General features: G+C 33.9%; 1 protein-coding gene across 6 annotated transcripts in view; it reads left to right on the top strand.

Moving 5' to 3' along the window:
- The window catches only part of FNBP1L (formin binding protein 1 like), a 108,278-nt gene that overhangs the window by 78,875 nt on the left and 15,751 nt on the right, over positions 1 to 13,652 (top strand). For 3 of the 6 annotated variants that reach the window (XM_045584331.1, XM_045584333.1, XM_045584334.1), the window contains 3 exons: positions 2,300 to 2,503; positions 3,877 to 4,035; positions 10,320 to 10,334. In XM_045584331.1, coding sequence (XP_045440287.1) covers positions 2,300 to 2,503; positions 3,877 to 4,035; positions 10,320 to 10,334 — 378 coding nt within the window. The remainder of the gene's footprint in view (positions 1 to 2,299; positions 2,504 to 3,876; positions 4,036 to 10,319; positions 10,335 to 13,652) is intronic. The other 3 variants (XM_036446496.2, XM_036446497.2, XM_045584332.1) reach the window with 2 other exon arrangements.

Raw genomic sequence — 13,652 nt, 5'->3', positions numbered from 1 at the left:
CAAAATCTGGCAGTAGATTGGACTCCTTTGGACTCCAAGGACCATTATAAATACTAAAATTTAAATTGTTTCAAAGAGAGTTCTAACCTTTCCCTCTCCTGCCCCCACTAATTTTTCAGTTATACTACAAGAGTGTAATTAAGCTGTGATCATGTTATAATACTATATTAAACTATTAGTTTACGTAAAGGTTAGAATAGGAAATGCTCACCGAGATCTAGAGTTGTAAGAGTTGCTTTTAACACAAGAGTTGGCACTTGAACTGGATTTGAAGTGTGGGTAGTGTATGGAATGGTAGCCCATGAAAAGGAAGAAGTAGGGCATTATGAGTAGAAGGAACAGCATAGTCCTGCTTCCCTTGGGGAAATATATCTAATAACATTTAAAAAAATATATATTTTATTGATCTTTTACAGAGCGGAAAGGAGAGGGATAGAGTTAGAAACATTGATGAGAGAGAATCATCGATCAGCTGCCTCCTGCACACTTTCTACTGGGGATATGTCCGCAGCCCAAGTACATGCCCTTGACCGGAATCGAACCCGGGACCTTTTAGTCCGCAGGCCGACGCTCTCTCCACTGAGCCAAACTGGCTTCGGCTAATCACACTTTTTAATTAAAGTCTAGCAGAGTATTGTACCTGGTAATTTCTCAATAAATGTTGATTGAATGACCAAAAGGATAATTGGCAGAAACTGAAGATATGTACCACATAGTATTTTAGTCTTCACAGCAACTTATATTAGTGAGAATCCTTACTGTAACTATTAGAATTCTGACTATAAGTCTTAAAAGAAAAGACGATTTTTGGGTTTTTAATTGGGAACTCAGAGGTACATTTGTATGTTGGCATGGCTGGATCCAAGTTACAGACATAGCAGAGGTCTGTCACTCTTCTTACCCTTTAGCAAATGATTGGTGAGAGTGGCATTAGTGACAAAATTAAGGTATCACTTAAGGATGACTTTTGACTACATGATAGGCAAAATGTATTATTAACAAAAATCCCATATAATAAAAGGCTATTTTGCAAATTGTTCTCTCAACTGGGAGTTGGACCAGGAGTTTGGCCAGAGGGCGGGGCTGGCCAACTGTCCATGGCTCCTCCCTGTGGCTAGCCCTGCCCCTAATCAGCTCCTCCCACCCCCCATTGGGGGCAGGGGTGGCCTGCCAATCATCGGTGGCTCCTCCCAAAGCCCGCCAGGCAGATCAGCCTCTACCTGATCAGCCTCGATTGGGCAGGACTCCACCTGTGCACGAATTTGTGCACCAGGCCTCTAGTAGGGAATAAAAGAAGAGGTGGTTAGGGTCGATAGGAGTTTATAGGATTAAAGTATTCTGTTTGAAAAAATGAGTTTAAGATGTCATTAGAGCTGAAACCGGTTTGGCTCAGTGATAGAGTGTCGGTCTATGGACTGAAAGGTCCCAGGTTTGATTCCGGTCAAGGGCATGTACCTTGGTTGAGGGCACATCCCCGGTGGGGGGTGTGCAAGAGGTAGCTGGTTGATGTTTCTCTCTCATCGACGTTTCTAGCTCTCCATCTCTCTCCCTTCCTCTTTGTAAAATATCAATAAAATATATTAAAAAAAAAGATGTCATTAGAATATTAGGATAAAGTATGTATGTCCAAAAATACAATATAATACTTAGGCGAATTTAAAAATTTTAGTTAAATAGTATTGAACTTTATATTTTCAGAGTTGCTTTTTGCTCTTGGTACTGTTTGTGAGATCTTTCTCTGTTTGCTCTATTATATTCCTGAATATGTATTTAATATATTTATCCTTTCCCTATTGGATGAATGAAAGTTTTTCTACTTGTCTCATACTTTTCTTTTATGATTAGATGCCCTTTTATCCATTCCCAAGGTCAACTTCTTCATAGACATCCCAAAGCAAAAGGCCTTCTTCCTTTGAAACTTCTTGTAATTTCTACTTGGGAATAACCTCTTCTATATTTCTTTGTTTCAGTTAGACCTTTCTTATCAGCTAACTAGTCCTCTGATGAATTTCAGTAGGGTAAAGCTATGGAATGAAAACATTCATGAATATTAACAAAGTAAGAAAGTGGTAATTTTGTTTATAAATTAGCATTGTTTTTCTGTTGGGATTAAAATAGGGTTTATTGCAAAGTCACAGGAAGAAATTATTTACTTTAACCCTTAGATTAAAGTGTAGAATTATTTCTTTACATTTTTTTCTTTCTTTCTTTCTTTTTTTAATGGATTAAAGTTTTGAAAGCTAATGTGGTATTTTGAAAGCAAATGGAATGGTTTTTAAGACATGTTTCTTATGTATAGGACTCTCAAATGGTAGTAGACTCCTTCAAGTCTGGATTTGAACCTCCAGGAGATTTTCCTTTTGAAGATTACAGTCAGCATATTTATAGAACCATTTCTGATGGGACCATCAGTGCATCCAAACAGGAAAGTGGGAAGATGGATGTCAAAACCACAGTAGGAAAGGCCAAGGGCAGGTTGTGGCTCTTTGGGAAGAAGCCAAAGGTAAAAGCCAAAGTTTCTCTGTGCTACTAATTTCGTTCTAGTGCGTCATTTAAATGAATGTAGGTATCCAATGGATAATGGTTTAGTATTAATAGAAAATAAACATGTTGAATGATTATTTTTCACTTATCAGAAACACAGTTTTATTCTTTGATAATACAAATTATTTTTAGATTTAACATTTGACCACCACTTAATAATAAATAAAATAATTTGTTAAATGTCTCTTAAATTATATGTTTTTGAAATTTTATTTGTGTGTAATTTCAATCAGAATTTCTAAGGAAACATTATGATCTAACTATATGAACACTAAAATTGCAATTCTCAATTAGAATGAATGACTATAGTAATAATAAGTATCAAATTAGGACTTCTAATAAAGTTTTTTTTAATCATCCATGTGAATATTGAATGGGAAGGGCTCAATGTTTGTGGTTATTTGAAGTTTAAAAAAATCTCTAGTTTACTAAGAAAATCTCACTCTTGTTGGAACCTGTCTTTTGATATGTTGTTTATTTTAGATAGATAAATCTAGCTCAGTGGGTGAGCAAATGGAATAGAGGAGAGCTTAGTCTTTCTTAACAATTTAGTGATTATAATAGTATTATATCGGTAGAAAAATAGATATGTACTTTTAATCTATGTCTATATTTATCAAAGCATACATTATTTTAATAAATTTTTATGATTTTGACATGAATGTAGATAAAATTATAATATACCTGTATATTTAAAATCACAATTATAGTTAGCTAAAGCTTTATTCATGCTTTTAATAATATTATCCAGTCAAGAAGTTGAGACTTTGTCAGATCAGAGTAACTAAGAGAGCTTAGATAAATAAGGAATAATGAAATTAAAAGAAAAATAAGGATGAAATAGAAATAGTCTGAGAAAAAAGCCATAAATGTAATGAATTTTTTGCCTATTTGTGATAATAGTTACAGTTTTAAAATTTTAATATTTTATTTTAATAGACATTACCTATTATAGATAACTTTTACTGTCACCGCTGCCTTTATTGCTGACAGAAACTGGTTAACTAAAGGTAGCACTAATATTCTAGAAATCAGAAGACAGTTTTAAAAATCTAGGTCATATTGCTCTAACATTATAATTTGCGTACTCTGTATTTCTAATCTGTCAGTTTGTAAAATACGATAAAATGAAATGGTACATTTTTAAAAGTAAATTTGATTTTTTAAAATGATAGTTTTAGCAAAACTGTGTTAACTTTCTTATAATATTTTTATAGAAAGCTTTATTTGAGATATATTTTGTGAGAAGTATGTTGCCAAAAATGGAATTTTCATTTAGAAAAAAACTATGCACATTTGGCTTATTGATTCCTTTCTTTATTTCCATATTAGCCACATTCCCCACCCTTAACCCCTACTAGTTTATTCACATCCAGTACTCCTAATGGGTCCCAGTTTCTCACATTCTCCATTGAGCCCGTGCATTATTGTATGAATGAAATAAAAACAGGGAAGCCCAGAATTCCTTCTTTCAGAAGTCTCAAAAGAGGGGTAAGTTTAATAATGGGTTAAAATGCATGATGGCCTATTGTGTGTGTAGTGTGGCTTTTAATACTCTCCACCCTCATTATAAGGCTCTCTCTCCTATAAATATGTAGTTTAAAAACACCACAGAATTAAGTATAGCTGCCCTCAAGTTAAAAATAACTCCTCTTTATAACATTTGAAATGCTCATCCATAAAAGAATGGTATTATAAAGAGGGTGCTGGGTACAGTCATATTAGCTATTTTTTTGTTTATGTGAAATCATATGTCCACCATTGTCTTGTAATGTATTGACATTTTTAAGACTTTCAGTAATTTGTCACTGGAGTTAACTCATGTAATAATTTGTCACTAATGATGACTTCTGCCAACTTATAAAGCATTATTTTGTTGACAAAAAAATCAAATTCAATTTTAATTGCCCTACTTTTTGAAGCATAAAATACAATTTCTAATAGTTAAATAAAAAATTAAAGATAAACATGTTAAATATCAAAATTGTAGATAAAATTAAGATAATATATTAGAAGATAGCTTATAAATTGTAAAGCCTATAAAAATAGTAGATATTATTGAATAATGTTTCATGAAATTTGCTTTCTTAAACTAAAAAAAAAAAAAGCCCCTCAAACCCCCCCACCCCCCAAATTTTTTCTTTTTAAAAATTGGGCAACCTTTGGCATTTACTTATAACCAAATATGCTCTGTAAATGAGAAAATTTAGAATAGTAAAAAGCAAATATTAAATTGTTTCTTAGCAACAATCATTATACTGCTGATAAATTAGTGTTTAAGGCTATGCTTATAATAGTCATAACTCATAATTTATATATATTTATGAGATTTATTTGCACATATGAAAACCAAAGATGTGATAACCCACAGAGACTGTGTTATATGAAGTCTAATCATTCATTAATAGTAATATACTATAGTTGGGTTCCCTATTGCTAGTGCTCTCTCTCCCCTCTTCTTCCCCTTTTTCTTTCTGCCTTTCTTCCTTTTCTCTCATTTCTTTTTTTTCTTCTCTTTCCTTCTCTGTTTCGCCTGTCTCTTTTTCTTACTTTTTGCAGCCCATTCTGTCTTCAAATTGCTTTAGTTCAGTTTTCGTTTTTGGGCAGTATAGAACATAATAATTTAGGGCATGATCACATTATTATCTACATTCCTCACAAACAGTAATGATGTCAGTAATGCAGCAGAAATGTCTTAGTATATTATGTCCCTTTTTAGACTTCCCTTTTTCCTATAATGAAACCAACATTTTTACATCTACCTTATCTAATTCTGTATGTGGGTGATATTACAGGTAATTAATGACATTTGAAAAAGTCCTTGTGAATGAGTGTGCATTATACCTACAGGCAATATGTAATAAGCAATGGAAATCATATTTGGGATTTCTGTTGCCTAAATTTGAGGGTAGAATTAACTCCTATTTTTCTTCTCTATGATAATTGAGACTACATTAAATATTGCCTGAATTTGAGGGTAGAATTAATTCCTATCCTCTCTATGATGATTGAAATTACATTAAATATTATTACATAAGTCATGAGAAATTACTATTTAGTAGCCATATTTTTGTGTAACCATTTATGTATCTTACACATTGAGTCTACCAGACCCAATTATAGTACACTACACAGTAGAGTCATGGAATATGAAGTAACTTTTTTTCTATGAAAAAAAGTTTAGGCACTTAGTACTGTGTGCCCTAGAGAGAGAAGCTTAAATATGTGACATTCATTCTTATTGGAAAAATTTATGGTTAAATTTTATTACTATAGAACTTAGAAGTATCTGCTTGGTCACTGTCTTATTTCTACATATTGCTCTAATTTTAAATCCTATCTAATAAAAAAGTAATATGCAAATTAACCATTACTCTGCTATACCTACAAGCTATGCCCACTAGCCAATCAGGAGCAACTATGCAAATTAACCCTGACCAAGATCGCTATGGCCACAGAGAGCAGGAGGGAGGCTTGGGTTTCCCTGGCAATGTAGGAAGCCAAGCTTTCCCCACACCCTGGCTGGCCCAGGCCTCCACTTAAGGCTACAAAGTTTCAATTATAAAAGATACATAAATGCCAACAGGAATGACAGCAGCCATGGAGCTGGAAGAGCAGGAGGCTAGGGTTGCCCCCAGCAATGGAGAAGGCCAAACTTTCCACACACCCTGGCCGGCCCAGGCTTCTGCGTATGACTTCGCTCCAGGCTACAAAGTTTCAATTGTAGGAGATAAATAGATCCCAGATGCCAAGGCCTCCACTTAGGTTGCCTGGGGGCATAGCTGGCCTGCAAACCACCACAGGCCCCCACCTAGGCCTCCCCACACACCTTGCCAAGGCTGTTCCAGGCCCCAAGAAAATCCCCACCCTGATCCAGGATTCCTTTCAGGGCAAACCAGTTGGCCCCCACCCATGTACCAGTCCTCTATCCTATCTAATAAAAGAATAATATGCAGATTGACCATCACTCCAACACACCATATGGCTGCTCCATGTGGTTAAAGATCCTCCCCCCATGTAGACACAAGATGGCTGCCACAAGATAGCTGCCACAAGATGGCCAGCAGGTGAGAGCAGTTGGGAAGGACCAGGCCTGCAAGGGAGGGCAGTTGGAGGTGATCAAGCCTGCAGGGGATGGCAGTTATGGGTGACCAGGCCAGCAGAGGAGGGAAATTGGGGGCAAACAGGCTGGCAGAGGAGCAGTTAGACATCAATCAGGCTGGTAGGGGAGTGGTTAGGGGGGCGATCAGGCTGGCAGGCAGACGCGGTTAGGGGCAATCAGGAAGGCAGTCAGGTGAGCAGTTGGGAGCTAGCAGTCCTGAATTGTGAAAGGGCAGTCAGACATCCTTGAGGGTGCAGGCTGGGCTGAGGGTGCAGGCTGGGCTGAGGGACTCCCACCCCACCCCATTTACGAATTTTGTGCACTGGGCCTCTAGTATAAGTATATTGCTTTTTTGGAGGGCCTGGTTCCAGAAAGCCAAAATCCTCCCACTTTTTAATTATTTATCATGGCAAAGAAAGAAGCAGTAAGCAAGATAGAAAATATGACTGACAAATCTATTAGGGGGGAGAGGAGAAAAGAAAGTTTAATTCAGCCTTGGTGTTGAGAAATTGCTTTCTTTTTTATTGGTTTACATATATTTCAAAAGTAATCCATAGAGATGTTTTCCTTCCATTTATCAAAATAGGAAGAAAAAAAAAAAACTTTAAGAAGCCACGTTTTGTGTTTTTACATGGATTTACATGTAAGTTTGTTAAACTTACAAAGTAAGTCTTAAGGTTTGTTCCCCAGGTTTTTTAAAGTATATTTTTTATTGATTTCAGAGAAGAAGGGAGAGGGAGAGAGAGAAACATCAATGATAACAAACAATCATTGATTGGCTTCCTTCTGCAGGACCCCTACTGGGGATGGAGCCTACAGCCTGGGTATGTGCCCTGACGGGGTATATGTAACCATCTCCTGGTTCATAGTTCGGCGCTCAAATCACTGAGGAACACCAGCCAGACTTGCCAATTTAATGAGAAATAATTGCCATACAACACTGTATAAATTTAGAGTATGCAGCATGATGGTTTGACTAACATATAATTGTGAAATGATAACCACAATAGGTTTAATCAACATTTATCATCACATGTAAACACAATAAAAAGAAAGACAAAATGATTTCTCCTTTTGATGACAACTCTTAGGATACACTCAACAATTTTCCTATATGTTGTATGGAAGAGAACTCATTACTCTTTATACTAAATAATTTCTAGGCACTTTTTACATTTCCACTAACATAGCCAGCCATGCAAATTTCCTAAAATAAATTAAATCCCCAGTTGTTTATATAAAAACGGAGTATTTTTTAGTCATCATTTTTTTCCAGTTTTGAAAAATAATAGATGTACATCACTGTATAAGTTTAAGATCTACAAGATGGTGGTTTGATCTACATATATTGTGAAATGATTAGTGTTAAGTTTTCTTAAAACTGATAAATTATACCAATTCAAATTAGAAACTTGTGTTGAGCTATATTTGTTACACGATTTTTCCTAAATACCCACATTTTGGCTTTCTAAAAACTAATAATTTATTTTTCTTAAAGAAAACCCAGTTTACACAGTTTTTAGTATCTTTAAGGATATGAGAAATGTTATATTGGATCAGTGTTTTTTAATTTGACCATATGTGGACCTTTTCTGAGGGTCTATAATTTCCTTCAAAATCTACCCATTAGTGGCTATTTGGTGTACTCTTAAAGTTAACTACTTAATTTAGAAATGAATAATTTTTCTCTATATCTACCTCATTTGAGCTTCCTGGGTACTTTTTTTGGGGGAGTTTGGGGGGGTAGATTGATCTAGCAATAGCAAGTCCATGTTTTCTGTCTAAATTATTTAGGATCTTATAAACTTCTAAAGTAATTTTTGTAAGCTTCTATCCATCCAAAGTACAATTTCTTTGTCTTTAAGTGAAATACATCTAATAATATTAATTGCCTGATTTTCTTTTATATCTCCCTTGTATGTTTATTACTATATAGTGGGTATTGACATTTTCTAATTTTAAGTATATAATAATTACATGAGTGAGGTGTTTCTGTACTGAACATGATTTACTTTATATATTTCTAATATTTTTACAAAGAACTTGAGTTTTTTGTATCCCCAGAATTTGATTAGCTAAACATTGAAACGTCTGGTATTTCAGTATATAATTATCTTAATTTTTTTTTCTAAAAACATTAATATAGAAACTGAAAAAATAATTTGCATCACTAAGAAATTTAACTGGTGAAAATTATAAAAGATAAATCAAATACCATAGGTAGTTTGCTTCTTGTCCTGTATATAGTTTTATTTTAATAACATTTAAAGAATAGTATGAATATCTTTTAAAAATTTAAATCATTAAATCTCATCAGCAGTCTTTGTTACAAAGATGTTATGGTTTTATTCCCTGAAACTACTGACAGTCTAAAGAATGTTAAGCTTAATTTGGAAAAGTAATGAATAGCATATGTCATCTTTTCTTATCATTACGACCATTTATATATGACAAATTAATTCATCAGAGATAAAGGGTAGATATTTTTGTTAGCTATTTATTAAAATTCATAATTTTATGTGAAATTCTACCCGATATTTACCAAACTGCTTTAAAATATGATTTAGAAAATAGGGAATGATAACAATTTTAGAGGCTGCTAACCAAATGCAATGAATGTTAACTTTGTAAAGCTCTTCTGTGTATTCTTGGTCACAGGGGGGTGTGTGTGTGTGTGTGTGTGTGTGTGTGTGTGTGTGCGCGCGCGCGCGCGCGCGCGTGCATATACTTGTGTACCTGCACATGTGCATGCATCTCACGTGTTTAGTTGGGATGCTAGGTAGATGCAATGCCAGTTGCAGAACCCTGACAACCCACAGAATGTGCATTTTATATACATGTGCAGTATGTATAACTATATGGTAATACTCAGGCTCTGTCATTTCATATTTTTGGAAAGACTAAATTTTAACCAATTTTCTAAAAATTCAAGTTATATTTTTAGTGTTGCTTTTCAAGCATGTAGATTTCAAAGTAAAAACTGAAAAATAGAAGCTATATCTTCAAAGCAAAATTCAGCCCATATACTTGTATCTATTAGGAAATACATATGGGGAACTTGAATCTAAGTGATTCATTTATTATTTTGGTAATAATGTATTTTTAATGTGTCTGTAAATTTTAAAAAGCACCTTAAAACTAAAGTAAGAATGTTACTCTCGCCTAAAACCTACCCTACAGTATTTTAAACTATACAAATTCAGAAAATGGTGTTTTGTTTAATACATTGGAAAGAACATTCCATTTTTAAATCCTTTATATAAGATTTCTTTTAAAATGGCTGTTAAATCTTTTATATTCAAATTTTCAAATATTAGTATTTTGAGAATGGAGAGCTAAATAAGTGAAATTCACTTATGTAAAAATTCTCATTTAAAGAAGAAAATACGTGATTACTGATAGAATGATTACCATTTACTTTTGAGTTTTAGTTGCATATACAAAATATCTGCCCATTATCATCATTGTATTTTTTTTTTTTTTTTTTTGCAGTTAATTTACTTTCTAAAAATGTGCTTAAAATTGTTTTTCTGGCATAATTGTTTGGGTTATGAAATGTATATGATTTATTTTAACTCTGTAATATATATATATATAGGTTATTGCATCTCCTATAATATGGTTTCATGTGAGTAATTCGCCATTTCTTTCTGTTTTCCATTGAACTATTCAGTGGTCGGGAAAGATGGTAAGCCTTATGTGCTAATCTGTATACTGTGCCACATTAAATAATATCAAATCATTATTTTGTTTAAACAAAACAAATAATAAGGTACACCTCCACATTTTTATCTTATATGTTTTTTTAATACTTTAATCTACAATAGAGTCCAACAAATGCCAGCACCTCTTGATATCATAAAAATTCAAAAATAATCTGGTTAATCTATAAAGTAACCCATTAAATTCTTGAATGTTATTGAGTGTAGTCCTTGTCATGTTATGTTACAGAGAATAAAATTATAGTTAAATTAGTGGCCTGGTGCATGAATTCGTGCACATTGAATGGAAATTTATTAGAAGAAATATTTTAATATCACTATTTACCTTTTCTTTATAATGGAAGTGTCAACCAAATTTACGATCAGCAATGACAGATGGAAACACAGGCATGCGATTGGCGCCAGTGAGAGCTTTTTATGTATCATGCATGTGCGAGTCAACTTAACCTTTTATAGATAAAGGTTAAACTTGTTTAATTAGACCTGCTTTTTGACTAGGCTAAACTTTTTCCAGCCCAGTGAAGCAACCCAACTTCACTTTCAGGTAATTATGAGCAACATAGCAGTAAATATCAACACGAAGCATATTATTATTGTAGATCATGCAGGGAGGAACAAAAGGTAAAATATATAGCTGCAGCAGTGTTTGACTATATTTTGTGCAGTGAGGAAACCTTAAGGCATTTTCAAGGTCCACCATTTCTTTTTTTCAGTCAAGTTTCTAAATCTCCATTTTCCAGCTAAGGAAAATAAAATAGGATTCTATCGAGTCTCCTATCTACCAACTCCAGGACTTCTCTGAGGGTCAGATGAGATGAGGCATGGGAAAATGCTTCACAGACATTTGGTTAAAGTGTGAAATGTTTCCACCTGGCTATGAAGCAAGTTGTGTTCCTGGGCTGAAGAAACTGCAAGGAAGCTGGTTGCTAGGGATTGGAAATTGGGTGTTGCTTTGTGATGTCAATACTGGGACAGATACTTAGCATATTAGGCTTTTATATATATAGATATTATTTTGAAAGTTACATGGCAGAACAAAAGTTTGTTTTTATAGAAGGAAAAATAAATGATTTTCCTTAACACCTTTTATAAGTATTTTAAACCTCTTCTGAGGATATGTTAATTGTTTTTTTATAGAGAAAGGGAGAGAGACATGGATTGCTTGCCTCCAGCTCATGATCTAACCAGGGATGGAACCAGAAACTGAAGTATTTGCCCTGACCAGGAATCTAACCTGCAACCTTTTGGTGTACAGGATGATGCTCCAGCCAAATGTGCCACCCAGCCAGGACTTCCCTTTTAAACACCCTTTAAAAAAATAGTATAAATTTGATTTTTTTCAGAGTTTATAATAGTTTATTATAAAAATCATTGTGTTTTCCAGAAAGTAAGAACAAAAGTTTTTCTACTAATTTATTATAGTCAGTGCTTTCTTCTGACAAATCACCTAAATATCGTGTGTGTGTGTGTGTGTGTGTGTGTGTGTGTGTGTGTTTCTTTGACGAAAGAGAGAGATGTTTCTTTACACATTTTTGTATTTCAGACAAATTAATGGAAGTACATTGTGAAAACCTAAGCCCAAAACTATTGAGTTCTTATGTAGTTTCTCATTTTTAGAAAATAAACCGCTGTTTTTCAGAATCTTGCAGTTCGGTCTTTTATGAATTTCCTTGTAGGAGAGTTGTTAAATGACCAGAGGTTTTCTTTACATCCACAGGAAACAGCCGAGTTACTTTTCATATTCTATAGAAGATTATAATGTCAAAATGGGATATTACATATGCAAGTGTCTAGGATCTATTGTTAATAAATTTGAGAACAGGGCTTGATTAGGGATAAATGGAAATTTGGCAGATTTACTTATAGTTAGTTTTGATTTTATTATAATAATACCAAATAAATCATATTGGAATATATTTATTAGTTTTTCAAAAAATTTTTAAAAATATATTTTATTAACTTTTTACAGAGAAGAAGAGAGAGAGAGATAGTTAGAAACATAGATGAGAGAGAAACACTGATCAGCTGCCTCCTGCACCCCTCCCTCACTGGGGATGTGCCCGCAACCAAGGTACATGACCTTGACCCGAATCAAACCTGGGACCTTTCGGTTCGCAGGCTGACACTCTATCCACTGAGCCAAAAACAGTTTTGGTGTTTTTCAAATTTTTAATACATATTTAAAAATATAGAAAGTTTTACTTTTGGTACATATATAATAGTTTTCAAAAGCTGTACCATAAATTAGATTAAATGTGATAACATAATGACGACTGACCACTAAATTTCATTTAAGCACATTTGATTGATTTGACAGATACTTATGTATGGTGACTGGTAGATTAAAAAATAATAGCTACTGCCGAAACCGGTTTGGCTCAGTGGTAGAGCGTCGGTCTGCGGACTGAAAGGTCCCAGGTTCGATTCCGGTCAAGGGCATGTACATTGGTTGCGGGCACATCCCCGGTGGGGGGTGTGCAAGAGGCAGCTGGTCGATGTTTCTCTCTCATCGACATTTCTAGCTCTCTATCCCTCTCTCCTCCTCTCTGTAAAAAAAAAAAAAAAAAAAAAAAAAATCAATTAAAAAAAATATATATAAAAAAATAATAGCTACTTAGACAAAATGTCCTACTTCTTTTTAGGCAAGTTTGTTGAATGTCCATAATGTGAAGGCCATTTGGGAAAATTCTAGAGATACTGTTATTAATTAAATGTTACATTTGATCAGGTCTTATCCTAAAATTGAGTGTTCTCATTTCTCTTACAGTAAGGGGAGCATTCTTATAATGGTGAAATAAAGCTTTTTAGCTTATGTTATAGGCACAAATGGTCCACAGAGCAAGGATACACTTATTTTGGGAGCTCCCTTCAGCTACACTTTAAAAACTGAATTTGTGTATTCTTAAAACAACCATTTTAAAAGAAGGAGATCGGTGTCATCAATTTTTGGAGGATATAAAAACCATGTAAATACGGGTTTATATCAGATGGAATCAATAGTGGATCATTTGTTTTTTAATTGCCAAGTATGTTTTGGTTCTAAAGAACAGATTGGTTTACAAGTGTAATCATTCAAAGACTATATGCATTAATTAGAGTGTTTTATGAGGTAAGTTGCTTCTTAATTCAATGATACAAACTTCATATTTTTAGTCTGAACATTTATAATATTCTGACGGATGTGTTGATGTGTTAGATATAAAACATTAATATATATAGATGAGAAATGTTACGTGTTTCCATTTGTTGTTGTTGCTGTAAAAAGATCCGTATTGTATGTATTT

Source organism: Pipistrellus kuhlii, unplaced genomic scaffold, assembly GCF_014108245.1.
Source record: "Pipistrellus kuhlii isolate mPipKuh1 unplaced genomic scaffold, mPipKuh1.p scaffold_m20_p_2, whole genome shotgun sequence".
Lineage (NCBI taxonomy): Eukaryota > Metazoa > Chordata > Mammalia > Chiroptera > Vespertilionidae > Pipistrellus > Pipistrellus kuhlii.
Note: the sequence above shows the minus strand (reverse complement) of the source record. Positions and strands in the feature narration are given on the sequence as shown.